Here is a 26,250-nt window from a genome sequence, read left to right on the forward strand (position 1 = left end):
GTGGGAGGACACTGGCTACTGTTGCATCACCTCTGGGCTGAGGTTTGGCCCACTGCTATTAGACTTATTGTTATCGTCCATCTAAATCTAAATAATCCATCACAAGCTGCAACTATGCCTTCTACAGTTATTAATAACAGGGTGTGCATTTATGTTTAAAATTTTTAGTATTTATTTTAGTGGTCAATGGGAACAAAATACTGTTGTTGACGGTCTGATTCCTTGCCTTCCATGAAGGAAGTGAGACAATGTTCACCTCACCTATAAACACACACAACAGTGTGGTATTTGGAAAACAGGGAATAACTGACATTTATGTACTGTGGCACCAAATCACAACAGGTGAGTGTGTTCCACTTTGGACGTCATGATCATGATCGATCCAAGTCACCCACCAGCCGCTCACCCTTGTGTCCAAGTTGTAGTGCTGCTATCACGACATAGTGGTTTTAAATGTGCCATTAGTTTCAGTGAGTGCATCTCTTCCATACAGAGTTTTTTTTATCTCAACCTCTGGGCCCAGCGTTGCTCCTGTCCAACTTGGCGCCCTGGGCCCAGCAGGTGGCGCTCCGGGCGCTGCCCCGTTCTTCCATGCCTAAAACCGCCCCTGTCTGGGCCTGATGAAGGCGAGTGTTGACTCACCCGAGGCCTGGTCAGGTGCCACTCGTGGCTATAAAGCTCCTTAGGTGCTCCTGTCGGCCTGTGTTGGCAGCAGCAGGAGGGACGGTACTCGCTGTATAAACTGAGTGACTACAGACAAAATGTTTATCAACCGCACAACTGTATTCATTACTGCAGCTGCTTTGACTGATTTGAAATGCTTGCTGTTATGAACTGTTTTACTACCAAAAAGACTCCTTTGATGTAGTTCTCACAGCTGGACAGCGATGGACAACTCCTCCGACGTTGGCTCCTTTGTTCTGGGGACGTACGGCGACTCAGGGAGCCTGAAGTACCTGTACTTCACGCTGGCGGCGATCCTGTACGTGTCGGTCATTTGTGCCAACACGCTGCTCATTGTGGTCATTTACCTGGAGGAGAGGCTGCACGAGCCCATGTACCAGCTGCTGTGTGCCCTGTTTGTCAATGAGGTGTACGGCAGCACAGCTCTGCTGCCCTGCCTCATGGCTCACATCCTGGCAGACACACACCACATTTCTCTCTTTTTCTGCCTCCTTCAAATATTTAACATCCAAACATACGTGGATGTTGAGTTCCGGACGCTGTCAGTGATGGCGTTCGACCGCTACGCCAGCATCTGTAGGCCTTTGCATTACAACAGCATCATGACGAAGGGGAAGGTGCGGGTCATCGTCCTTGTGGTGTGGGCAGCTTCCTTTGTACAGACTGGAGTGTTGCTGTCCTTTATTGTGCGTCTGAGGTTCTGTGGATCTGTCATCAACAAGGTGTCGTGTGGCTACAACCTTGTCGTTGGACTCTCGTGTTCTGCAAACAGCATCCTGCCGTTCCTCAACGACGTGGTGTCCGGCCTCATCCTCGGCGTTGCTGCTCCTCTTTGCTTCATCACGTTCACCTACGTGAGGATTTTCTCTGTGTGTTTGAAAGCTTCCTCAGAAACCAGAGTCAAGGCTTTTGAAACCTGCAGCCCACATTTAGTTTCCATCATGAGCTTCGTTTTCTCCTGCTTCTATAATCTCATCAGTCCAAGATTCAATATGACGTTTGTGCCACTGCAGCTGCGCATCATACTATCGATTTATGCGTTTCTCATTCAACCGATTCTAAACCCACTGATTTATGGTCTCAAGCTGACAAAAATCAGACACGCTTTAAAAAAGCTATAGCACTAAAACATTTGTAATTGTTTCATTCTTTCTTCTTCTGTGTTTTCAGTTATTTAACATTGGAGAAATAATTACATTTTGTCTAAATTTGGTTCATTTGACATCTCTTTGAGTGTTTTACTTTTAAAATGTTGGTTTTCATGTTCTGTCGAGCAAACGTGGATAATGGAACTACTACAGTGTCAAGTATAACTCAAATCAAAGTTCATCTGAAATCATTAATGCTGATGTGGACTTGATATCGATACGTGGGATGAGTAGATTCATAAACACACACTGAGCTCAGGGCAAAAGGTGTTTGGCTGTTTTTCATATTTACTGCGTTGTCAACAAATTAAACTGACAAAGATTCAGACCACTCCGTCTTATTTGCTCACTTTTCATCTACTTTGATTTGAAGGCATGTAAACTATTACGACAAATCCTGATTTAGAATTTAATGGTACTAAAATCAGAACTATGGAAGATCTTTACAACCTAAAAGCTGATCTCCGCTCCCTTGATGATCTGGTCATGTGCGCGGAGGCTTGAAGTGGGGTATAAAGATCAGCTGCTTGCTCCTGCTTTAGGTGGGGGGGGGCAGGTCCAAACTAACCCTGTGCATAAACACAGCGGGTGCACAAGGCTTGTTCAGGTTCTGAATACAGGTTCTCATCAGATGCTTTGTTTCAGTTATTTCTAATAATTCCACCACGTGTTCAAAGTGCAGCGATGGACAACTCCTCCGACGTTGGCTCCTTTGTTCTGGGGACGTACGGCGACTCAGGGAGCCTGAAGTACCTGTACTTCACGCTGGCGGCGATCCTGTACGTGTCGGTCATTTGTGCCAACACGCTGCTCATTGTGGTCATTTACCTGGAGGAGAGGCTGCACGAGCCCATGTACCAGCTGCTGTGTGCCCTGTTTGTCAATGAGGTGTACGGCAGCACAGCTCTGCTGCCCTGCCTCATGGCTCACATCCTGGCAGACACACACCACATTTCTCTCTTTTTCTGCTTCCTTCAAATATTTAACATCCAGACGTACATCTCTATTGAGTTCCGGACGCTGTCAGTGATGGCGTTCGACCGCTACGCCAGCATCTGTAGGCCTTTGCATTACAACAGCATCATGACGAAGGGGAAGGTGCGGGTCATCGTCCTTGTGGTGTGGGCAGCTGCTTCGGTGGAGGTCGGCGTGTTGCTGTCCTTTATTGTGCGTCTGTCGTTTTGTGGATCTGTCATTAACAAGGTGTGCTGCAGCTTCCACTTAGTCGTTGGACTCTCGTGTTCTGCAAACAGCATCCTGTCGTTCCTCAACGACGTGGTGTTCGGCCTCGCTCTCACTGTTGCTGCTCCTCTTTGCTTCATCACGTTCACCTACGTAAGGATTTTCTCTGTGTGTTTGAAAGCTTCCTCAGAAACCAGAGTCAAGGCTTTTGAAACCTGCAGCCCACATTTAGTTTCCATCATGAGCTTCGTTTTCTCCTGCTTCTATAATCTGGTCAGTCAAAGGTTCGATATGACGTTCGCTCCACTGCAGCTGCGCATCATTCTGTCCATGTATGCGTTTCTCATTCAACCCATTCTAAACCCACTGATTTATGGTCTCAAGCTGACAAAAATCAGACACGCTTTAAAAAAGTTGTAGATATTAAAACAACAAAAATATTTAGATCTGATCATGAACATTGTTTATTTTCAATTTATTAACATTTATTCATACAGTTTGATTCTGTCAGTTCTTACTCCTTTTATTCATCACTTGGCAGTTGTATTTTTTAGTTCTACTGTAATTATCTAAGCATTAATGTGTTTTTCAGCCTGTATGATGTAGAGAATTACTAATTTAAATAATTATACTAACCAACTGCATGTTCAGGTGTCGTCACTGACCTGTAGTTTAGATTGATGATGGGGTTTTTCTGAACTTTACTCATGAAGCTACCGTTATTATTATTATTATTATTATTATTATTATTATTATTATTATTATTGGTGTCTACTGCAGCTTCTCTGTTTTATTTGCAGACTCATGTTTGTAACTGGAACCTGATTGTGTCTCTTTATGCAAATAAAGATGCAGATGAAATGCCTCTACTGTTGTGTGTTCCAGGTCACTGATCCCCTTCAGTTCAGGGAGTCAGTTCCAAGCTGAACTTCCCCCTACGTTCATTAAGGTCACACGTGGAGTCCAGGTGGAGCTCAGGGCGTTTTGGTAACAGCTCTGACAGAATTCGGACCCAGTAGCTGTAACAAAGTGAAATACGAATAGATCCACGGTCTGGAGATGCCTCGTGTTTTTTCCAGACCTTCAGCTTCCAACATAAGATCCCGTTGCTGCTGCAACAGCGCCATCTGTCTGCAGGGAGGACAAAGACATAAATAAGAATAAGAAAACCTTTATTATTCCCATGGCCTGGCTCCTAATGTTCATCAGACCAGAAAGGCTGTTCCTGCATCCAGACAGAGCTCACCCGGCGAGCAGCTCCGCCTGCAGCCTGGCCTCCTCTGCAGCCGAGCAGGCGGCCTCCTGCTCTCTCCTCCGGCGCTCCCCCTCCTCCTTCTGTCGCTCCTCTTTCTCCCGCTCCTTCCTGCCCAGATACTCCGTCCTCTCACGCTCATCCATCTGCTGCAGCTTGTGGTTCTCCTCCTCCTGCTCCTTCTTCTCCTCCTCCACACGCAGGCGCTCCTGTTCAGCTGGAGGAGACAGCGTTTGCTCACACCAGTCAGAGCTCCTTGTCCCGTTCTGCCCTCCCCCTCCTTCCTCCCCCCTCCCTCCTCCCTCCCCCGCCCTCTCACCTTTCCTCCTCTGTTCTTCCTGCTCTCTCATCCTGCGGAGTCGCTCGATCTGCCTCCTCATGTCCTCCTGCCTCCTCCTCTCTCTCTCCCTTTGCGCCTGCTCTCGTCTGGCTTTCTCCTGCTCCTCCTCCTCCCGTCTCCTCCTCTCCTCCTCTTCTGTTAGCTTCTTCAGCCTGGAGATGGAGAGTGGACGTTCATGCGCTGCTATTTAAGCTGACAGCTCGTGTGCTATGACAGTGATGGGTGGGTGTGTATTTGCAGTACATCCGTCTTCCTCTGGCGCTGTGTTGGCGCCGTACGTCCCGTTTACCTTAGTTCCTCCGCTCGCTTCCTCCTCTCCCCCTCGAGTTCATTCTTCATCCTCTCCTCTGTCTGCTCCTTCTGCTGCTGCTTCCTCTCTTCCTCCTCCTGCTGCCTCCTCTTCCTCTCCACCTCCTGCCGCCGCCGCTCTGCTCGCTGAGCCACGCGTTGAGCTGCAGCCTCCTCTGCCTCCCGACTCTTTGTGGGCCGTGGGAACTAAACAACAGATGCACAGGTTGCAAGTGACCGTCACTGAAGGTGAGAACTTCATGCAGAAGCTTCCTACTGACCTCTGGCTTCACTGGGTTCAGCATGAGCTGGTCCTCAGTTATCATGACAGTTGAGCATGACGACAGGCGGCCGCGGGAGGAACTCGCCGGCACTGTCCTCTCGTAGAAGGAGGGGGGGGGCCTCACTGAGCTGCTGGGGTTGCGCTGGGAGGAGGCGAGGGAGGACCTCAGCGACTGGATGCAGCTGCGTTTGTCGCTGGTTCCTAGGTCGTCAGTGTCTGGGTCCGAGCCGTCCTCCGTGTCCTCTGTTGTGTGTGTTGCAGAGGGTCTGCGAGGGTCTGCTTGCTTTTCCTGGTGGATCCCTACGTCCTCATCCTCTGGTGGGTTTTCTAAACGGAGCAAAGATGTGAGAAGGTTGAAGACCTGAGTTCATTTCCAGACGTTTTCGATCGCTCACCAACGGTTAACTCTTTGTGTGCTGGTCGTCCTCTCCTCCCCCTCCTCCCCCCTGCAGACGCTTTCCGTCTCACTGATTCTTGGTCTTCACTCAACTCCTTCAATTTCGTGTCTCCTCTATTTTTAATCTTCTTCTTCTTTTTCTTCTAAACAAACAGGCACAGGTGACCAACAGAAAAGCCACACAGAGGTAGTAGATGTCGGATGCATTGTTTCAGATACACACAGGTGAGGGAACAGACTGGTCCTGAGTCTCTGCTTCTTCCCTGCTGACGCTCTCACGTCTGAGGCCTCTGACGGACTGAACGTCACCACTTCTCGGCTTTTGATGTTTTTCTTTTTTCATCGTTCTCTTTTCCAGCTCATTTAATTCTGTGGACGTCTCATTTTTCCTAGAGAAGAGACATGATATGTGTGAGCCTGTGCAGCTTTATAACCAGTATTTTTCAGTACATGAAGCGTTTGGGGCTCACCCTGCAGTCACAGCATCTTCCTCAGTGACCCTCTTCTTCCTCCATCTGTCCTCATCCTTGGCTGCTGTTTCTCCTGGGCTGATGTTCTGCAGCGTTTTTCTGGACAATCAGATAAACGCACATTTGGTCACAAACATCTTAAAAGTTAGACAAACCTTGGCTGATAAGCTTCATACAAGCGGTCAGTGTACTCTGTAGTGGACAGTTCTTCGTCGTCTTCCTCGTCTTCATCACTGCTGCCTCCTCTGAGCTGCTCCTTCCCTCCCTGCTCCCTCAGTGGAGGCACCTTAACCCTGGTTTTAGCTTCCTTCCACATCTTCAGCGGTTCCTCTGCGCTCTGTGTTTTATTTTTTGTCATTATTACTGAAATGACAAAATACAAACAGTTACTATTACTAATTTAAATCTATAACTTAAGAAGCAGAGGTTCACCTGTGTTTGCGTGGCCTCTGGGTGAACATGCTTTGGTCTCTGTCGATATGGGAAGACCTGAAAACTGGTTGGAATTAAACACTGAAGAATTCTGAAAATGAAGAAAAAGGACAGGAAAGATATAAAGGAAGGTTGAATGAACCATCTTAAAACAAGCAGATGCACTCACCCTGACAGATACATCATTCCCTTTAAATGAGTTTTCAATCTGCTATAAAGAAATAGTAAGTAGACGTTAATGGAAGAGGAGACATTAAACCTGTTCTGAGGCAACATCAAGCTTTAACCCACTTGTTTGGTGCTGAGGCTCAGATCTCCGGTTACAAACTGGTTAAAAAGGGCTGAATGACGTTCTGTTTCCTGAAAAACACCTTGGACAAAATCCTAAATGGATTCAGAAAAAATATGAAATCACACAAATATGATACATAGTATTTAGTTAAGCTCAAAACAAACAAGGCATCATCTGACCCTGTGCATGGACTGAGGGGCATCACTCTGGGGTCCACACGTGCTCGGCTCCACCTCCCCTTCTGTGCACACACACACACACACACACACACACACACACACACACACACACACACACACACACACACACACACACACACACACAAAGTGGAAACTTGATCTGTGATACACACAGTCACCAACTACTACCAATAAGCGCCGTGTGTTCTGACCCGTATCCACAGCCTCAGGCTGGAGCACGATGACCCAGGGCAGCTCCTCTCCCTCTGTGGACAGCACCTGAAGGGCTGACACACACAAAGACTCAACTACAGTCTCTGCTCTGGGTGAGGACAGACTTCACATCGAGGCTCGCTGTCTGTACCTCGCTGCTTCAAGTCGCCGTCCTCCTGCAACGAGCCCCGACTGGTGTCGAGCGACAGCTGAATGATTTCTCCATCAGGACCCAGGATCAGGCAGCCAGCTGATCGGCCGTTCTGGAAATCTGACACATATGCGACAAGGCCGTTAACGGAGCCCAGTCACGCCTTCCAGTTCAGCTAAGCGGGGGGCGACCTGGCTTAACAGGGGCTTCCACCACACGCATGCACGGGCAGTGACGTTGGTCCAGCTGCACTCACCTCTCAGCTCCAGTGGCAGAACTCCCCGCACCAAAGCCGAGTCGCCGGGCTCGTGCGGGTCAGGCGTTCGGTTCTGGAGGAAGGCGAAGGAGCTTTGCCTGCCAGGCCCTCTCCATCCAGCAACACAGCCCAACACGCCCACAGGGGGTGAAGGCTCTGGAGCAGAGGAAGAAGAGGAAAGAGCACAAAGGGAATCTGCTGCAGTAGTTTGTGAATGGCAGCAGTCAATCAATGACATCATCTGAGCGGCCGTACCTTCCTCCGGCTCCAGATGAATCACACATGCTTTGTCAGAGGGCAGCCTTCCTCCTCCTCCTCCTCCTCCCGTCTCCACAACATCCCTTTTGAAAGGTTGTTTCTTGGTTTTGTCTCTTCCTCTCCTCTGCTTTGTGTCTTGTGGAGAGGAATCAAACGTGTGAGGACTCAGCTTTGACCTCCATGACTAGTTGTTTGTGAGTCTTGTTTACCGTCTGTGGCAGGAAACAGCAGAGGAAGAACTAGAGGCTGTTTGTTCAGTCTGCTCATATTCTCCTGGGGCTGAACCTGGGCGGCGTCTCCCTGGGCGCCCGGCTGGGCTGAGACATGGCTCCTCTGGTCTGGGGTCAGTGCACGACCTTCTGCTATGGGAGGCAACCGCTGTGGGTGGTGTCCATCACAGCTGGAGGCCTCACTTCTGGGCTCGTCTGTCTCCTCCCAGAGTCTATTAAAGAGCGAACGCTTCACTCTCTGACGAAGGGACAAGCCTGTTTGAGGAGGACCATGATTATCAACTACTCTGGTGCTTCCAGACTTTTTTGTTAGTGAAGGTGTTTTTTAGAGTTTTACCTAATGGAGTATTTGTTTCAGGCTTCCCATGAATCTGCTGCTTCTGTTTTCCTACAGTTGCCATAGATCCAGTAAGAGCTGTTAAACAAATATCTGACGCAGTTTCCATTTACTGTCCTCACTGACGGCTCCCACCTGTTGACGTCCCATCTTCATCATCAGGATTTCTGCCGTCTTGAATGGCGGCACCTCCATCATCTGCGTCTCCATGGCAGGTCTCCGTGTCCATAACGTGGAGGCTTCTTTCAGGGTCCTGCAGGATGTCGTCTGTGTCAGACTGACGTGAGCAGAAGACACCATCAGATCAGCTGTAACACATGGTCAGGTGTGTTCAGCTGTAACTTCACACCTGCTGCTGCTCTGCTTTGTCAGGACTCGTGGCCACGTAGTGCAGCCACTGCTGTGGGGTCGGAGTCCTGGAGGTACGAGGCATCTGGAGGAAGACGTCCACTCGCACACGCTCGCTGTCCTGCTGCTCATCAGTATCTGCAGATTGTGGACGCATTAGATAAGAAACAAGGCAGAGACGTCACATTTGTCTGAAACTCACACACATCACAACACATCATTCCTGTATCAGTACCTTTTTCGTGGGTCTTTACTGCGGTGCTGTTCTTTGCAGGAAGCCACTGTGGGTTCAACTGAAGCAGCAGGTCCAGACCGGCCGGCGCCGTGGCCCGAGGGGATGCAGGTCTGGTGCAGTGGAGCGGTGGAGGGAGGTTGGGAGGTGGAGCGAGTCTAGAAGAGCTGGACTGAGAAGAAGAGTTTGGTCACTAGAAAGCAGAATAACAAGCAAGAAGAGCATTGTGAGTTTGAAGGAGGGAGCTCTGCATGTCCTGCTCTGCTCCACATACCTGATTGTTCCTATAGCTCAGAATAGCTGCCGTCAGCTCCTTCAGGCTGCTGAGCCGCTGCTTCATTTGTTGAGTGTCTCGCTGAATGACTTTCTTCTTTCTGACTCCTACGTCTGGCCTGTGACTGGTTTCCACACTAACCAGTTCCTTCAGAAAATACAATGGGGTACATCCAATGGTGAGCACAATGTCCAGGTCAGCGTGAAGCTCAGAACCACACCTGCAGATACTGTACCTGGGAGTAGAGCAGCAGGGCCCCTCTGCGCGTGCTGAACGTCTTTGGGACGGTGGGCTTCGCCAACAGGCGCCCCCTGCTGGGCAGAAGCAGCGCCTCCTTGGACTTCCACAGGTCATAATCCTTAATACACAAAGAGCCGACAGGCAGCTGATACATGCATCATTACGAAGTGTGAACTACAAGGCGTGTGTTTTTCTACCTGGGGGGTTAAGCAGACGTCCAGCCGTCCATCGCGACCCCCGGAGCCTCCGCTGGGTGCCACCAATCGACCGCAGCCCCGACTCAGTAACGAAAGAGGCAAATCTGTCATGGTGTCATTTTATTCTGCAGATGGACAGAATGAAAGAGCCTGGATGTTTGTCAGGTTCTACCAGCTTTTTATGCCAAAACTAAGAACAAAAGTCAAACCCTGAACTCACCTGCTGTGGCCTCACACACCCTCCAACACACCAACAGTCCCTGTTGCCAGGGGGTCGGAGCCGGGACGCGGTGTTCCTGTTGCCGTGGCTGCACGGACTCGGATTAAGTGACACATGCACACACCCACCCACACAAAGAAACGAAAAGGAGACTTCTAATGAGTCTATTTATGTCAAGTGAGTCACCAGGTTGGAGTTTAACAGTGGGGTCAGCTTTTCCCTGACTCGTCCTGATCCTGAGTCAGATGTCAGCTGATTCTCTCCCCAGCTGCTCCTTCTCGGGCTCATGGTGGGACGGACGCAGGTATAAAGGTTGAGCGGTTGCTGAGTGCTGGAGGGGAGGGTGAACGCTGAACGCAGCCCCATGCATTCGTACGCGGCACCACAGGGGGCATGGACAACTCCACGGACCCCGAGGCGCTGGTGTTTGCCATGTATGCGGACACAGGCCACCTGAAGTACGTGTACTTCGCCCTGGCTCTGCTGTTTTACTTAGCGGTCATTTTCGCCAACGCTGTTCTCATTGCGGCCGTGTGTGTGGACAGGAGCCTGAAGCAGCCCATGTATCTGTTCCTGTGCAACCTGTTTGTGAACGAGATCTACGGCAGCACGTCGCTGCTGCCCTGCTTGATGTCACAGATCTTATCGGACACGCACGAAATCTCTGTCTTTTTCTGCTTCGCTCAAATATTTAACATTCATACGTATGTTGCCGTTGAATATGGAACCTTGACAATATTGGCTTATGACAGATATGTGTGCATTTGCAAGCCTCTCCATTACAACACACTCATCAGCCGAGGCAAAGCCCAGGTGGTCGTCCTGGTGATCTGGGTGGCGTCGTTCCTGGAGGTCGGCGTCCTGCTGTCCTTCAGCGTGCGCCTGCGGCGCTGTGGGACGCTCATCAACAGCGTCTACTGCGCTCACCACCTGGTGGTGGAGCTCTCGTGCTCCCCGGACAGAACGGTGTCGCTGGTCCACGACCTGGTGTTCGGCCTGGTGTTCAGCGTGGCTGCTCCCGTCACCTACATCGCCTACAGCTACGCGAGGATCCTGTCTGTGTGTCTGAAGGCGTCCGCAGAAACCAGAGTCAAAGCGTTCGACACCTGCGCGCCTCATTTAGTGTCACTCATCAGCTTCGTCTTCGCCTGTTTTTACAGCCTGATTGCTCAGAGGTTTAACATGTCGCTGGTTCCGTATCTTGGCGTTGTGTTGTCCATGTACGCTATCGTTATCCAGCCTCTTCAGAACCCTCTGATCTACGGCCTTAAGATGTCCAAGGTGCGACGTGCCTGTAAGAATCTGTGGACAATAAAAACGTCACATCTCTACGTTTCCGGCGTTGTGTTTCTGTGACACTGTGCAGGTTTTACACCGATGCTGTTTGTTTACCATGAAAAATACTCTTATCCAACCAGAACTAGGATCTGAAGTCATCCTGTGACCACTTGACATGAGAAATATCTCACTGTAAAGTATTTGGACAATATTCATAAGTTTTGACGGTTAAGTATTTAATGATGTTTATTCTTTCATCACAAATTACAAATCATGTGTAGAAGCCAACTTCTCTAAACTACAAACTGACCTGTTTCCAATAGAAAACGGCAGTAACCTTGTGAGTTGTGCTTAATGTCTGTGTCTAAGCCAACGTTAACACTCACTCACTCACAGTTTATCTCTGAACAAGCAGTGAAAACCAGGAGCCACTTTGAGCTTAACTCGTTCCAGCAGGTCTGTCTCTCCCATTATTTCTCACCTCACATTAAATATAAAGTCATTTAACATGAATAAAAAAATTAATGTTTTGTTAAAAGTTAAAGGTGTATTAGGGAATAAAACTATAATTACAGTTTTCCTCCACACATTTATTAAGCGGTCTGTTTGACTGTGTGTGGAATGACTGGTCACCACCAGTCATCACCACCAGAGGCCACTCAGAGGCTTTGGGTAAAGAGGTCAGGCCTACGGTTCTGGTTCTAGGGATCCATCGAAGAACTGACCAACACCGTCTCAGTCATTAGAGAATTAGCATCTGTGCAAGAGCCCAAACCCTCGAAGACCAAAGGATGACCCGCCCCAAAGCATCAAACTATGTACTTTAAATATTCTCTCTGGAAAAGGTAACTTCATTTCAGGTTTTTTGAACATAATGCAGAAAGGTCTACTCGACCTCAAATAATAAATACTTATTTCTGAAAATGTGTTACTCCCATTAAATGTTTTGTTCAAAGATCAGCTTTCTTAACAAAAATTAAAAAACACAATTTTTTCATCAGTCACACACTGATCGTAACGAAGCGACTGACCTAATTTGGTTTATTCCATCCTGTACTGCAAACGAAACATAACACAGCAGTGACTGTTCTTTTGGGGCTTTGTCATATTTTCACTTGACCGAATGTAATGAAATAACCTCAATAAACGTATGAACATTTATCAAATGCACAGTGTGATTTTGTTTTCATACGTTTTATTGTGTTTACAGTACGTTGGCTTCAGACGAGTCAGGCTGCAGGATCTGAAGTGTGACAATGACTTTGAGACATTTCCTGAACCAGCGGTAGAAAAAAGCATAAATGAGAGGGTTCAGACAGGAGTTAAAGTAGAAGAGACAGATGACAAACGCAGCAGACGAAGCATTTACCAGGGTTCCCCCAGCTGTGAGGATGACGATGTAGATGAAATACGGGCAGAGGCAAACTAGGAAAACAGCCACGACGACGCCGAGCGTGACGGCTGCCTTCAGCTCAGACCTCTTTACAGTCACAGTGACAGAACCCTGGAGTGAGACGGCGGCAGCCTGGGACCTCATGGCACGAGCCTGAGACGCAGCCACAGCAAACACTCTCATGTACAGGACTACGGTGACAGCGACGGGACCAACGAAGGAGAAAAAGAGATCAGCCAGGCCAGCAATGTAGTTTCCAGCATTAACACACTCACCAGCGCAGGAAATGAACCTGCCTGGTTGATCCAAATTATCCCTCAGCAGCACCGACTGATAGGCCACGGCGCTGGTCCAGCACAGACACACACAGGCCTGAACTCTGCCCTGCGTGACTTTGACGGAGTAGCGCAGAGGGTCACAGATGGCCACGTAGCGGTCCACACATATGAGCACCATGGTTCCCACGGAGGCCGACGTGATGACGTAGGCGACGTACTGATACGCGCTGCACGTGGCGTCGCCGAGGAACCAGCATCCGTCGATGAGCACAATCTGAAAGAACATGATGAGGCCCACAAAGAAATCTGAGACGGCCAGAGACAGGAGGAGGAAGTTGGTGGGAGTGTGGAGCTGCCTGGACAGAACAGGACAAGGATCACGGCACACGTGGAAAACACAGGCACTGCCAATAAACCATGAATGCATGTTGTTCCCCGTACTTAAAGTGTGAGATGGAGATGATGACAAACATGTTCAGAGTCGTGGTGAGCAGAGAGATGGACGACAGTGTGATGTAGGTCAGCACTGCCTCAAGCTCAGATCGCTTCGGCTTCGTGCACGAGGAGTTGAAGAGCTGTGGAAAGCAGAGCTCATCATCTTCCTCCAAAGTCATTGTCAGAGACTCTGAGTACAGTACAGCACAGCTCATTTAAAAGTGTCCGCCCTCCTCCCCACACCGTGGGAGTCACATCCAGACCGGTCTTACATCATTATCATCATTATATATTCAAGACCTTAAAACTGCAGTAATCTTACTGAAATAAATAAATCTAATATTGATGCTGTCAAAGATTGATTTGAAATTTAACAGATTTAGGTTGGAAGCTGATACAAGTCTGATTAGTGCAATTAGTCATGAAGGCTTCTGTGACAGAGGCTCATTCTCATTTTTGGACCTTATGCACAGTGAACTTTAACAATCCTTTGTGTGTGTGTTGAATAAGATTAAGATTAATCCTTAAAAGCACCCAAGAAGGAAATGGTAACCAAAAGATTATGTTCAAGGTTTATTGAAAACATGAGAAAGAACTGACCACTGTCAGAAAAGGTGGGAGAAGGTGGACATGATACGAGTTGAGTCCAACAACGATGCCAGAGCTCAGTGTGTGAACTATGCTAAATACAAGGCAGGAGGCAGCCACACAGGTCCAGGAGTGGAACCAGAGGGTCCGGTACCGTAGAACCAGAACACACGCTCAAAGACAGCAGGACTCTGGGCTTTAGGGACACCACACAGTGATCCACTGTTTCTGATCCTGCTACAGTTTCCAGCTGCTATAATAACTAAACATTCTCACTGGATTTGTCAGGAAAGCGTTGTTGCTTTTACCGTTGAAGGATTTATGGTTGTAAACTTCACATGCAAAAAACCTATTGGAAAAACAATTATAGGAAAAATGACAGCAAATACACACAAAAGCCGTAACATTTTCACTACACCTGCATATGAGATCTCTTTGTTCATTATTCCTCTAAATATTATTCTTAAACTTAAACAACCTGACAATGTGTGTTCTGATTTCAGGCAACTTCAGCCCATAAATAAGCGGGTTTAAAATCGGGGGAATAATGAGAAATTCCAATGAAACTATAATAGCGACTAATGGATTCATGTCCTGAACGTTATAACTGTTCAGGACAGAATCAGAAAACGATGTGACACAATTAATCCCTATTGAAACGATGTGAGGCAGACAGCTCTGAAACACCTTTGTCTGAAAACCTGAAGCGCTTTTCCAACACAGATGTATAATCCTACAATAAGAATACAAGATACAAAACAGAGTGACAAAAGAGATGATCATGGCTCCAACCACAGCAATGATCTGGGTGAGAGCAGAGGGAACACATGCCAATTTCACCACATGCCAGTTGGAACAGAACAGCTTCTGAATCGTACTGCCACACAGAGGAAGCCTGGCAGACATGTAAACGGACAGACAAACGAACAGAGACGGGAAGATCAGAGCGAGAGCTGCCAGCTGCTTGACCCTCCTGGAGGTCATCCTGCTGTGGTAATGTAAAGGCTGACACACAGCCACGTATCGGTCGTAGGACATGACTCCTAGAATGGTGACTTCTGAGAAGGCGTAGCTGTAAATGACGTAGATCTGTGCGAAGCAGGCCGGACGCCCGATCAAATGAGCGTCAGACAGAATGTCCAGCAGGAAGCGGGGGAAGAAGCCCACGGAGCCGTACAGAGCGTTGGCCGACAGCAGAGCGATGAAGACGTACATGGCCTCGTGCAGCGCTCGCTCACGCAGTATCACCACGATGATGACGAGGTTAGCACAGACGATGAAGACGTACAGCAACATGCACAACACAAAGGCTGGGTAACGGTAAGGACCGATGTTTAGGAAGATGCTTAGGTTGAAGTAGGAGCTGTTGTCCATTGGAAGAGTAACACCAACCTGACAGACTCTACTAATAAAGGTTCAACTGGTTTCTGTTTGTGTAGATCATTGAGGCAGGTAAAAATAAAACTGAATGATAAATAAAAATCTACCAAAGCCACAGTTTGTGTGTGGCCTCGGTAACACAGATGCTAAGTAGAAGCTGTGGTCCAGGGTCACATTGTTTTATCTGGTCTGTCCTGTCTGTGTTACCACAGTGATCAGACTCAGGAGAAATGATCTCTGTCAACAAACAGCTTTAACCTTCCTGCTCCTGCATCACATTTAACCTCAAGCAGGTTTTCCTGCATATTATGAATTTGTAGAATAGAAAATTCACTTCAGAATTATTCCAAGATAAGAAGTGAAATGTATTAATTAATATTACAAATAAATTGATCTTGAATTGTGTTTGCATTTAGTTCACATGAGTCTCAGCCCTTCCCTTGAATTTATTATATGGAAGTTTATTAGACTCAAAATTCAAATGGCAGTGCATTTGTAAATTGGCAATTCAATATGCAATGCCGCAATTCAAGTTGAAAAGGCATTTTGCATTCGGCAAATTAAAATTAAAAGTGGCATTTCAATCCTCAATGTAATTAATTAAAAAGGTTAAATAAAAACTTAATTGCATTTAATATTGTCACGTTTTTTGTAGTCTTTATTCAAATGCCAATGCATTTTGCAAGTTTTGAAACATTATTAATATATTAATCTTATTCTGCACTGTTTTTCTTTATTTACAATGGACTTTGTAGTGTAGTCAATTTGATGTATTTCATTGTGCAAAAGGACGGGGTAAGACACAGAAACGACTGCAGAGAGAGTGTACGCTTTTAAAGTTACTTAAAGTTTCTCCAGTAAGACTGGACAACTGCTTCCTGCTCCAGTGGATCACAGGACAATAACCTGTGCTGAGAGGGAGTAAATTATGAATTATGATGAGTTTTCCAGAATGGAGTGGATTTTAAGATAGCACTAGCGTTGGCATCCTCTGAGTGTTTCGTGTGATCATCAAGAAAGCATACGGACATTCAGCCCTTACCTGCGTGGAGGACGACTGGGCAGTAAAATTCTGTTCTATGTTATTCTAGGTGGTAAGACTGAGCACAATCTATTCAGACTAATTCTGACATACTGTAGTTTCAGTTGAGATAAAAGTGTGCGAACACAAGCCTAAATGAAACTCTGAGAATGCATAGAGATTAACTGTTGTGTTAAAAATGTCTTTGTATATTTACCTGGGTACATTTATGTTTATTTAATACAATACCTCAAAGTGCCGAGTGAGTGTGTATTGTGTCTGCACTGTAAATATTCAAAAGGCAAAAATCATACTTGGCTGTAGACAGTTTTTTTTTTTACATTAGATTGTCTCTTATGCCCTTTTACGCACCTTTTTTCACCTGTTGAAGGGACATATACAGACATATTCCTTTTACAACAACACCCGTAATGGTAGAGAGACACCCCTAAACCATGAGAAAATGAAATACAATTGATTAAGCCTTTATTCAAACTTTTAATTAATAAAATTGAGTACTGAATCAACACTTTTTATTAATGTTAGCCATTGACAGAATGAATTGCCATTTGAATAAAGATGGCAAAAAACTTGATAATATGAAATGCATTTGACTATGATTTTATTTAAACTTTTGATTAATGAAATTTGGGATTCTAATAATCAGACTTCTGTATTGAAAGAACTGACCACTGTCAGAAAAGGTGGGAGAAGGTGGACATGATACGAGTTGAGTCCAACAACGATGCCAGAGCTCAGTGTGTGAACTATGCTAAATACAAGGCAGGAGGCAGCCACACAGGTCCAGGAGGTGAACCAAAGGGTCCGGTACCATAGAACCAGAACACACGCTCAAAGACAGCAGGACTCTGGGCTTTAGGGACACCACACAGTGATCCAGTGTTTCTGATCCTGCTACAGTTTCCAGCTGCTATAATAACTAAACATTCTCACTGGATTTGTCAGGAAAGCGTTGTTGCTTTTACCTTTGAAGGTTTTATGGTTGTAAACGTCACATGCAAAGAATCTATTGGAGGAAAAACAATTATAGAAAAAATGACAAACTGTAACATTTTCACTACACCTGCATATCTCTTTCTTCATTATTCCTCTAAATATTATTTTTAAACTTAAACAACCTGACAATGTGTGTTCTGATTTCAGGCAACTTTAGCCCATAAATAAGCGGGTTTAAAATTGGGGGAATGATGAGAAATTCCAATGAAACTATAATAGCAACAAATGGATTCAGGTCCTGAACGTTATAACTGTTCAGGACAGAATCAGAAAGTGCCGTGAGACAATTAATCCCTATTGAAATGATGTGAGGCAGACAGCTCTGAAACACCTTTGTCTGAAAACCTGAAGAGCTTTTCCAACAGAGACGTACGATCCTGTAGTATGAGTACAAGATAGAGAACACAGTGATGGAGGAAATTATCAAACCTGCAACTGTGGCGATAATCTGGGTGAGAGCGGAGGCAACACATGCCAGTTTCACCACATGCCAGTTAGAACAGAACAGCTTCTGAATCGTACTGCCACACAGAGGAAGCCTGGCAGACATGTAAACGGACAGACAAACGAACAGAGACGGGAAGATCAGAGCGAGAGCTGCCAGCTGCTTGACCCTCCTGGAGGTCATCCTGCTGTGGTAATGTAAAGGCTGACACACAGCCACGTATCGGTCGTAGGACATGACTCCTAGAATGGTGACTTCTGAGAAGGCGTAGCTGTAAATGACGTAGATCTGTGCGAAGCAGGCCGGACGCCCGATCAAATGAGCGTCAGACAGAATGTCCAGCAGGAAGCGGGGGAAGAAGCCCACGGAGCCGTACAGAGCGTTGGCCGACAGCAGAGCGATGAAGACGTACATGGCCTCGTGCAGCGCTCGCTCACGCAGTATCACCACGATGATGACGAGGTTAGCACAGACGATGAAGACGTACAGCAACAGGCACAACACAAAGGCTGGGTAACGGTAAGGACCGATGTTTAGGAAGATGCTTAGGTTGAAGTAGGAGCTGTTGTCCATTGGAAGAGTAACACCAACCTGACAGACTCTACTAATAAAGGTTCAACTGGTTTCTGTTTGTGTAGACCATTGAAGCAGGTAAAAATAAAACTGAATGATAAATAAAAATCTACCAAAGCCACAGTTTGTGTGTGGCCTCGGTAACACAGATGCTAAGTAGAAGCTGTGGTCCAGGGTCACATTTTATTTGGTTTGTCCCGTCAGTGTTACCACAGTGATCAGACTCAGGAGAAATGGTCTTTGTCAACAAACAGGTTTAACCTTCCTGCTCCTGCATCACATTTAACCTCTGATGGCCCAAAACCATTTTCCTTCATGATACAGTATGAATTTGTAGAAAAGAAAATTCTGATTTTTGCCTAGATAAGAAGTAAAATGTATTAATTCAATTTGTTATATTAGTGAATTGATCTAATTGATCTGTGTTTGCATTTACTTCACATGTTGATAAGTGGAATTAAAGCTTCTTTAGATGAGCCACTGATGACAAATGGCTTTTGAACATAATGCTCTGTATTTATTTCTTCCTCAGTTTCTTCTGCATTTAACTATCAGCTGTGTGTCTGCAAAACTCATAAACCCAGGCAGAACCTGTAACACCTGTCTAAATTTCTAGCTTGTCTTCCTGTCTTATGTCTCATGCTTAGACGCTAAATTGATCCAGGAGGTCATCAAACAGCCTCTGACTGAATTACACATTCACACCAGTCCTGCCTGGTTCTAGCTGTACTTTAAAGGAAAACTTTACAAATTTTCAATGGGGGTTGACCAAAACAATGTCGGGTACTATTTAAGAATGAAGTTTCTCATGTTTTTTTTCCTGATGTTGCCATCGCTTGGTATTGCCACATCCCACAATACCCACCATGGAAACAAAGGTTGGAAGCAAAAATCAAGTGAGGGAAGTGAGCCAAATGACAGAGGCCCAAAGAGGTGCAATGAAAAGACCGATGCCCAAGAGGTACAGTCAGATGCCCATACTGTACCTGAAGCACTTGAAACTGCCAAGCAAAGGCTACAAGCCTTGGCCAGCCGCCTAAAGAGATACACCAGAGATAACGAAGCCAGATGAATAAACCGGCTGTTCGCAACACAACCTGCAAGGTGTACTCTCAATGGCAGGCTAATAACAGCAGAGCAGACCCACCAAGGCTGGAAACTGAACAATACTGGACCACAGCAACCTCCCTGAACAGAATCCAGTGACTATCACAGTGGCAGACATCCAACAAAGAGTCTCAGGTATAAAAAAACTGGACAGCACTCGGCCCTGACATGATCCATGCCTACTGTACTGGCTAAAGAAGCTCACTGCAATCCATGAGCGTCTTTGCAGCTAAGATAAGTTGGCACATGGGTCAATACATGAGCGAAGCACAGAAGGGCATTGGTAAGGATACCAGAAGAGCCAAACACCAACTCCTGGTTGACAGAACAGTCGCTCAAGACTGCAGAGTGCAACACACCAACCTGTGCACAGCCTGGATTGACTACAAGAAAGCCTATGACTCAATGCCACACACATGGATCACTGAATGCTTGGAGCTGTACAACATCAACAGAACTCTAAGGGCCTTCATTGCAAACTCGATGAGGTTGTGGAGAACCACCCTTGAAGCCAATGGGAAGCCACTTGCCCAAGTATCCATCAAATGTGGCATGTACCAAGGAGATGCACTGTCCCCACTGCTGTTCTGCATAGGTCTGAACCCTCCCAGCCACATAATAAACAAGACTGGCTATGGATACCGACTCTGGAATGGGGCCACCATAAGTCACCTCCTCTACATGGATGACATCAAGCTGTACGCCAAGAGTGAGCGAGACATCGACTCGCTGATCCACACCACCAGGATCTACAGCTCGGACATTGGGATGTCATTCGGACTCGAGAAATGTGGAAGGATGGTGACAAAGAGAGGCAAGGTAATCCACACAGAAGGGATCTCACTCCCAGGAGGAACAATAGCAGACATTGAGGACAGTTACAAGTACCTTGGAATACCACAGGCGAACGGCAACCTTGAACAGGCAACAAGGAATGCGGCAACAGCCAAATACCTCCAACGAGTCAGGCAAGTCCTAGGAAGCCAGCTCAATGGCAAGAACAAATCCTAGGCAATAAACAGCTCCCTGCCAAAGATCAGATACCCTGTGCACCAGAGGCCCTGAGCACCAGAGCCATAGAGGCCCAGATCTACTACACCAGACAAGACCCAAGGTGTAGACTGTGCAAAGAGGAAAATGGCTTTGGGCCATCAGAGGTTAAATGTGATGCAGGAGCAGGAAGGTTAAACCTGTTTGTTGACAAAGATCATTTCTCCTGAGTCTGATCACTGTGGTAACACTGACGGGACAAACCAAATAAAATGTGACCTTGGACCACAGCTTCTACTTAGCATCTGTGTTACCGAGGCCACACACAAACTGTGGCTTTGGTAGATTTTTATTTATCATTCAGTTTTATTTTTACCTGCTTCAATGGTCTACACAAACAGAAACCAATTGAACATTTATTAGTCAGAGTCTGTCAGGTTGGTGTTACTCTTCCAATGGACAACAGCTCCTACTTCAACCTAAGCATCTTCCTAAACATCGGTCCTTACCGTTACCCAGCCTTTGTGTTGTGCATGTTGCTGTACGTCTTCATCGTCTGTGCTAACCTCGTCATCATCGTGGTGATACTGCGTGAGCGAGCGCTGCACGAGGCCATGTACGTCTTCATCGCTCTGCTGTCGGCCAACGCTCTGTACGGCTCCGTGGGCTTCTTCCCCCGCTTCCTGCTGGACATTCTGTCTGACGCTCATTTGATCGGGCGTCCGGCCTGCTTCGCACAGATCTACGTCATTTACAGCTACGCCTTCTCAGAAGTCACCATTCTAGGAGTCATGTCCTACGACCGATACGTGGCTGTGTGTCAGCCTTTACATTACCACAGCAGGATGACCTCCAGGAGGGTCAAGCAGCTGGCAGCTCTCGCTCTGATCAGTCCAGCATTTTGCAATTCAGCCTCCATTTATATGACAGCAATGTTTCCTCTGTGTGGAAATAAGATTCAGAAGGTATACTGTGCCAGTTGGAACATAGCAAAGCTGTCCTGCGTTACCTCGGCCATCACCCAGATTTTTTCTACAACTGCAGCTGTAATTATGTCTTTCCTTCCCATCTGCTGCATCCTGTACTCGTACTCCAGGATTGTCCTTCTGTGTTGGAAAAGCTCCTCCATGTTTAGGTGGAAAGTTTTACAAAGCTGTCTTCCCCACATTATTTCAATCATGATTTATGTTCTAACTTCGTTTTCTGATACTATCCTCAACAGGTATGAGCTGCATGATCTAAACCCATTGTTGGCTATAACAGTTTCTCTGGAATTCGTTGTGATTCCTCCCATTTTGAATCCTCTAGTGTACGGACTGAAGTTACCAGAAATAAGAACACACATTGTCAAGAAAAGGTTGAATTAGTGTGTTGTAGTGGACAAACAATGCTTCATATTAAGCACAGGAGCTTTACAGTAGGTGCAGAAACATGTTTGTCAAATTCTTTGGGCCATACATGTAAGAAATGTGACCATAGAGAAGGAAACCTGGTTTCTATCAGTGTGATGAGCCGTTCTAGGTTTCTTTTGTGTGTGAGTGTTTGCTTTTAGTATTAATTCATGTCTGGATTGTTGTGATTCTTCCTTTTTTTCTAAAACAAAGAATAAAGAAGTTTTAGAACCACAGTATCTAACAGTAAAGTCTTCATGTCCACATGTATTCAAATGGGACTAAGCATCAAACTGTTCTTTCACATCCAGAACCATTTCACTTAGTCAAATAGGATGATGCAGAACCTGCGACCTCTGACCTTTAGTGAGGTAATGTGATATGTTTGTGCTTTAGCTTCTTGAGTGTCAATGTTCTCGGGACTCAACCTGATGCCAACAATGACTCTTATTATTACAGCTGTGAGCACACCACACTTGTAGTGTAGCTAAAACCAGGCAGGACTTTACACATGTGCATTTATAGCTGTCAGGTTTGTGGAAAAAGGCCTCAGAGGCTGTTTGATGACCTCCTGGACACTTTTTTACTGGATACTTCGTTAATTACAAAATACATTTCATTTATATAGTGCCAATTCACAACATAGTTATCACAAGGCATTTTACAAGGTAATATTTAAGACCTTACACAACTAAACCCAACTTCACATCAACAGTGAAGAGGAAAAACTGAATGTGGGTGGTCAACTGCCTCGAGCGTTTGGATGAAGGGATAGAAAGCAAATTAACAACAAGCAGCAACAGAGCACGGACAGGATGGTTCCACAAGTGCACATCCAACTGCTGAGTCTGATGATATCTGTGTGTGAGGACAAAGAAGGGAGACCATCAGCTGAAAATAATCAGTTTCTATCCTTGAAAAAAAGAGGGAGATAAAACAGGAAGAAATGCTATAAAGCTCAAATGTAACAGATGCCCAAACTTACAGTAGAAAAGAATTACAGGCTGAATTTGTGAATTTTGCAGAGATACAGCTGACAGTTAGCTACTGCTACAGGGTTAACTCGTTATGGCCCAAACTTAAATTTGTAGAAAAGAAAATTTCAAATTATCCCAAACCTTAGCTAAAATGTGTACTAAAAGTTTATTTCATCGAGTTTAGTATATTTCAAAAGTATACTTTACAGAGTAAGTATACTTCTGTGAATCTATTTCCAGTATCCTTACAAAAAGGATGAAAAGCATTAAAGTTTAACTTTAAAGTTCATTTCAATGCACTTTAAATAAAGTTAAAGTTGCACATACTACAGTAATTATGTACTGAACAACTATTTGTTTTCTTCATACTGGCTATTAGTACACTTGCAGTTTATTGCACTATACCTTTATTACCTCATATCAGCTTAAATACTTTATTCTCAGTGAACTGTGTTTTTTTTTTCCACATGAGCACGTAGATCGCACAAAGTGTGAAACACTGGAGTCCATTACGTGCTACAATAACTTTTGGATTTGAATATGGGCACTCTATTGAAGTATTTTCATGAAACAAAGTATGTCCCTACACAAATAGCCAGAAAACGTATGTTGTGGAGAGAATTGCCAGAAAAGTCCAAGAACACTATCGCAAGCTCAAGTGTTCAGTTTTTTATGGAAGAACTTCATTTTAACAAGCAAGACAGAGACAAATGTTACAGTAAATGAAAGCTTTTTTTGGGCATTGTACAGTACAAGAAAAAGGTCAAAACTTAGCTTCTGGTCATACAAACGATTTTAGTTGATGGAGCTGTATATCAGTGAAAAATAAGACAGAATAGAGAAAATATAACCTCACAAAATATAACCTCGACTCAGTACAGTAAACAAATCCATAACATGTCACCAAATTCTTCAAACACCTAAACCATTCACAAACCAAAGAATTCGATTTTTTTAATTAGTGCTGTAGAATGAAGCATTGTTTTTCCACTATAGCACACTAATTCAACCTTTTCTTGACAATGTGTGTTCTTATTTCTGGTAACTTCAGTCCGTACACTAGAGGATTCAAAACAGGAGGAATCACAATGAATTCCAAAGAAACTATTATAGCCAACAATGGGTTTAGATCATGCAGCTCATACCTGTTGAGGATAGTATCAGAAAACGAAGTTAGAACATAAATCATGATTGAAATAATGTGGGGAAGACAGCTTTGTAACACTTTCCACCTAAACATGGAGGAGCTTTTCCAACACAGAAGGACAATCCTGGAGTACGAGTACAGGATGCAGCAGATGGGAAGGAAAGACACGATTGCAGCTGCTATGGTGGCGACAATCTGGGTGATGGCCGAGGTAACGCAGGACAGCTTTGCTATGTTCCAACTGGCACAGTATACCTTCTGAATCTTATTGCCACACAGAGGAAACATTGCTGTCATATAAATGGATACTGAATTGTAAAATGCTGGACAGATCAGAGCGAGAGCTGCCAGCTGCTTGACCCTCCTGGAGGTCATCCTGCTGTGGTAATGTAAAGGCTGACACACAGCCACGTATCGGTCGTAGGACATGACTCCTAGAATGGTGACTTCTGAGAAGGCGTAGCTGTAAATGACGTAGATCTGTGCGAAGCAGGCCGGACGCCCGATCAAATGAGCGTCAGACAGAATGTCCAGCAGGAAGCGGGGGAAGAAGCCCACGGAGCCGTACAGAGCGTTGGTCGACAGCAGAGCGATGAAGACGTACATGGCCTCGTGCAGCGCTCGCTCACGCAGTATCACCACGATGATGACGAGGTTAGCACAGACGATGAAGACGTACAGCAACAGGCACAACACAAAGGCTGGGTAACGGTAAGGACCGATGTTTAGGAAGATGCTTAGGTTGAAGTAGGAGCTGTTGTCCATTGGAAGAGTAACACCAACCTGACAGACTCTGACTAATAAGGGTTTAACCTCTCTGCTACGTGTCAGTGAGTGAACAGACCATGTGACCATGGAGGGACATTGAGGAGTCAAAGTAATAACTCTCTGCATCCTCACTAAGAGCCAGCAACCACAGAGCTTCAGATGCCTTTATCCTGTTTGACCGAGGACATCACCACAGTGACTGTACTCAGGAGAGTTTACTCACAAAGCTTGGACTTGGCTTCCTGCTGTGAATGTTGGCAGAATGTTACGTGGAACGTGGACTTAGTAGGAATCCTGTCACTTTCTGACCTTCCAGTCACTATGATGTGCTTCAATCCCACAAACCGACTAAAATCCTATGTTCTGTCATTCATCATCTATCATCGGTTCCATCATTTCCAGGTCACCCGTCTGCTCACATAGTCAGTTTGGGCGTTTGGTCAGCTGAACGTCCCCCGTGTCCACAGACCAGAGGCCTGTGCGTCACTGTGAGCTGCTTTACTCCCACAGATCTGTTTGCCTCAGTCGGCCCTCGTGGGACGTCACACTACACAACCTAATGACTCATTACCGCTAGGTTTCATCACCTCTGGGCCTTCTACTGTATCTAAACACTGTTAGTCAAAGTGGATAAACAGAACTGATATGAACACTTTCTTTTAATCCCATTGAAACACATATCCTGTCACACTGTGCAGCATTAAAGCATTAATGCTTATGCTGAATACAGCTTTGACTGGAATAGACTGACAAATAATAGACAAATAAATAAAACTGAGAAACCAGTCAGACTAAAGAAATACATTCAATGAATCCTCCATCTGCCTTGAAACCATTGATGCTGCACCAAATCTTTAAGAGTTTGGTGATGAATGGTTGTTGCTTTGCTACCTACTTGTCATTCCCTTCAGGAATCGAACCCAGAACCTCACTCGCTGTGAGCCGTGCCGCCCCGCAACTTGAATCCTAGATATGAAAACATGAGACAATGACACTGGACAACTAAGAGCTAAACTAAATGTAACCTGTGTTAAAATGCTGGGATTAATCTAACGGTTATTAAATGAAACTTCACCAAAACCCTGACTGTTATTGTTTCTGAATGTCATTGTTCCACTGTGTTCATTGTAAGTGTGTTGTATTGTTGATGCTGGATATTGGGTACTGTCACTCAAAGGCGCTGCCACGCAGTGCTGCTGGGTGCGTTGCCGCGCTGATCCTCTCCGTTCCCGCTGCCTGGCGGCAGTAATAATTAGTAACGAGTACGCTGCAATGATGCCGCAGACTGCTGGATGAAGTAAAAAGAGCCATTTTGGCTTCCTTGAAGGACAAAGTTAAAGTTTAGTTGGGGCGTTATGAGGGGAGCACAGGTCACGTGCGCTAGCTAATAAAAGTTACTCTTGCTAACAGGAGCCAGGTCCCTGCAGCATGTGGAGCTGGTGGAGTTTTGTTTTTTATTGGTGACAATACAGAGACCAGTGAGACAACAAGGTTGCCAGTATTTCTGCAGCAGCGCTGCTCAACCAGGATACAACGCAGACTAGGTATTAGACCACATC

General features: G+C 45.8%; 9 protein-coding genes across 11 annotated transcripts; 4 read left to right on the top strand and 5 right to left on the bottom strand.

Moving 5' to 3' along the window:
- The first annotated feature begins 887 nt into the window (after nucleotides 1-887).
- Nucleotides 888-1,918, top strand: LOC114846976 (olfactory receptor 2F1-like). The gene has a single exon (XM_029136260.2). The coding sequence runs from the start codon at nucleotides 888-890 to the stop codon at nucleotides 1,803-1,805; it is 918 nt and encodes a 305-aa protein (XP_028992093.1). The 3' UTR covers nucleotides 1,806-1,918.
- Nucleotides 1,919-2,516: 598 nt separating this feature from the next.
- LOC114846977 (olfactory receptor 14J1-like) lies at nucleotides 2,517-3,434 on the top strand. Its single transcript, XM_029136261.1, has one exon. The coding sequence runs from the start codon at nucleotides 2,517-2,519 to the stop codon at nucleotides 3,432-3,434; it is 918 nt and encodes a 305-aa protein (XP_028992094.1).
- Nucleotides 3,435-3,460: 26 nt separating this feature from the next.
- LOC114847683 (uncharacterized protein KIAA2012 homolog) lies at nucleotides 3,461-9,812 on the bottom strand. The gene is made up of 25 exons (XM_055504869.1): nucleotides 9,684-9,812; nucleotides 9,482-9,604; nucleotides 9,247-9,393; nucleotides 8,976-9,144; nucleotides 8,742-8,878; nucleotides 8,528-8,669; nucleotides 8,393-8,443; nucleotides 8,035-8,310; nucleotides 7,823-7,960; nucleotides 7,568-7,723; nucleotides 7,312-7,431; nucleotides 7,160-7,234; nucleotides 6,948-7,009; nucleotides 6,768-6,860; nucleotides 6,646-6,687; nucleotides 6,477-6,567; nucleotides 6,236-6,407; nucleotides 6,045-6,143; nucleotides 5,798-5,963; nucleotides 5,573-5,717; nucleotides 5,176-5,504; nucleotides 4,896-5,101; nucleotides 4,586-4,758; nucleotides 4,261-4,483; nucleotides 3,461-4,145 (listed from the first exon to the last, which is right to left on the bottom strand). Exons 1-25 carry the CDS (start codon nucleotides 9,792-9,794, stop codon nucleotides 3,989-3,991), a joined length of 3,603 nt encoding a protein of 1,200 aa, XP_055360844.1. The 5' UTR covers nucleotides 9,795-9,812; the 3' UTR covers nucleotides 3,461-3,988.
- LOC114847682 (olfactory receptor 52L1-like) lies at nucleotides 9,391-12,316 on the top strand. Of its 2 annotated transcripts, XM_055505200.1 has the most exons (2): nucleotides 9,391-10,361; nucleotides 10,449-12,316. In XM_055505200.1, exons 1-2 carry the CDS (start codon nucleotides 10,297-10,299, stop codon nucleotides 11,257-11,259), a joined length of 876 nt encoding a protein of 291 aa, XP_055361175.1. In that variant the 5' UTR covers nucleotides 9,391-10,296; the 3' UTR covers nucleotides 11,260-12,316. The 2 variants fall into 2 exon arrangements, with proteins under 2 accessions (XP_055361175.1, XP_028993486.1); XM_029137653.3 differs by having other exon boundaries at nucleotides 9,391-12,310.
- On the bottom strand, nucleotides 12,288-13,466 carry LOC114847205 (trace amine-associated receptor 13c-like). 2 transcript variants are annotated; one of them, XM_029136698.2, is made up of 4 exons: nucleotides 13,294-13,466; nucleotides 12,871-13,208; nucleotides 12,551-12,765; nucleotides 12,303-12,455 (listed from the first exon to the last, which is right to left on the bottom strand). In XM_029136698.2, exons 1-4 carry the CDS (start codon nucleotides 13,464-13,466, stop codon nucleotides 12,411-12,413), a joined length of 771 nt encoding a protein of 256 aa, XP_028992531.1. In that variant the 3' UTR covers nucleotides 12,303-12,410. The 2 variants fall into 2 exon arrangements, with proteins under 2 accessions (XP_028992530.1, XP_028992531.1); XM_029136697.3 differs by having other exon boundaries at nucleotides 12,288-13,208.
- Nucleotides 13,467-13,509: 43 nt separating this feature from the next.
- Nucleotides 13,510-15,249, bottom strand: LOC114846979 (olfactory receptor 51E1-like). The gene has a single exon (XM_029136264.2). The coding sequence runs from the start codon at nucleotides 15,247-15,249 to the stop codon at nucleotides 14,326-14,328; it is 924 nt and encodes a 307-aa protein (XP_028992097.1). The 3' UTR covers nucleotides 13,510-14,325.
- A 2,138-nt stretch (nucleotides 15,250-17,387) lies between these two features.
- Nucleotides 17,388-18,311, bottom strand: LOC114846980 (olfactory receptor 51E1-like). Its single transcript, XM_029136265.1, has one exon. The coding sequence runs from the start codon at nucleotides 18,309-18,311 to the stop codon at nucleotides 17,388-17,390; it is 924 nt and encodes a 307-aa protein (XP_028992098.1).
- A 2,552-nt stretch (nucleotides 18,312-20,863) lies between these two features.
- Nucleotides 20,864-22,068, top strand: LOC114846981 (olfactory receptor 51F2-like). Its single transcript, XM_029136266.3, has one exon. It carries the CDS (start codon nucleotides 20,864-20,866, stop codon nucleotides 21,773-21,775), a length of 912 nt encoding a protein of 303 aa, XP_028992099.1. The 3' UTR covers nucleotides 21,776-22,068.
- Nucleotides 22,069-23,523: 1,455 nt separating this feature from the next.
- On the bottom strand, nucleotides 23,524-24,807 carry LOC114846982 (olfactory receptor 6N2-like). The gene has a single exon (XM_029136268.2). It carries the CDS (start codon nucleotides 24,776-24,778, stop codon nucleotides 23,777-23,779), a length of 1,002 nt encoding a protein of 333 aa, XP_028992101.2. The 5' UTR covers nucleotides 24,779-24,807; the 3' UTR covers nucleotides 23,524-23,776.
- Between the last annotated feature and the right edge of the window lie 1,443 nt (nucleotides 24,808-26,250).

The sequence above is a fragment of the Betta splendens genome, chromosome 21, assembly GCF_900634795.4.
Source record: "Betta splendens chromosome 21, fBetSpl5.4, whole genome shotgun sequence".
Classification (NCBI taxonomy): Eukaryota; Metazoa; Chordata; class Actinopteri; order Anabantiformes; family Osphronemidae; genus Betta; species Betta splendens.

What these genes read in the sequence shown, in the direction of transcription:
- LOC114846979 (XM_029136264.2), bottom strand. Translation starts at nt 15,249, where the DNA reads ATGGACAACAGCTCCTACTTCAACCTAAGCATCTTCCTAAACATCGGT.
- LOC114847682 (XM_029137653.3), top strand. Translation starts at nt 10,297, where the DNA reads ATGGACAACTCCACGGACCCCGAGGCGCTGGTGTTTGCCATGTATGCG.
- LOC114846980 (XM_029136265.1), bottom strand. Translation starts at nt 18,311, where the DNA reads ATGGACAACAGCTCCTACTTCAACCTAAGCATCTTCCTAAACATCGGT.
- LOC114846977 (XM_029136261.1), top strand. Translation starts at nt 2,517, where the DNA reads ATGGACAACTCCTCCGACGTTGGCTCCTTTGTTCTGGGGACGTACGGC.
- LOC114847205 (XM_029136697.3), bottom strand. Translation starts at nt 13,466, where the DNA reads ATGACTTTGGAGGAAGATGATGAGCTCTGCTTTCCACAGCTCTTCAAC. An exon ending in ATCTCCATCTCACACTTTAA is followed by an intron (nt 13,209 to 13,293) that starts GTACGGGGAACA and finishes TGTTCTGTCCAG; the next exon opens with GCAGCTCCACACTCCCACCA.
- LOC114846981 (XM_029136266.3), top strand. Translation starts at nt 20,864, where the DNA reads ATGGACAACAGCTCCTACTTCAACCTAAGCATCTTCCTAAACATCGGT.
- LOC114846982 (XM_029136268.2), bottom strand. Translation starts at nt 24,778, where the DNA reads ATGGTCACATGGTCTGTTCACTCACTGACACGTAGCAGAGAGGTTAAA.
- LOC114846976 (XM_029136260.2), top strand. Translation starts at nt 888, where the DNA reads ATGGACAACTCCTCCGACGTTGGCTCCTTTGTTCTGGGGACGTACGGC.
- LOC114847683 (XM_055504869.1), bottom strand. Translation starts at nt 9,794, where the DNA reads ATGACAGATTTGCCTCTTTCGTTACTGAGTCGGGGCTGCGGTCGATTG. An exon ending in GCCTGAGGCTGTGGATACGG is followed by an intron (nt 7,010 to 7,159) that starts GTCAGAACACAC and finishes GTGTGTGCACAG; the next exon opens with AAGGGGAGGTGGAGCCGAGC. An exon ending in GGAATGATGTATCTGTCAGG is followed by an intron (nt 6,568 to 6,645) that starts GTGAGTGCATCT and finishes CTTCATTTTCAG; the next exon opens with AATTCTTCAGTGTTTAATTC.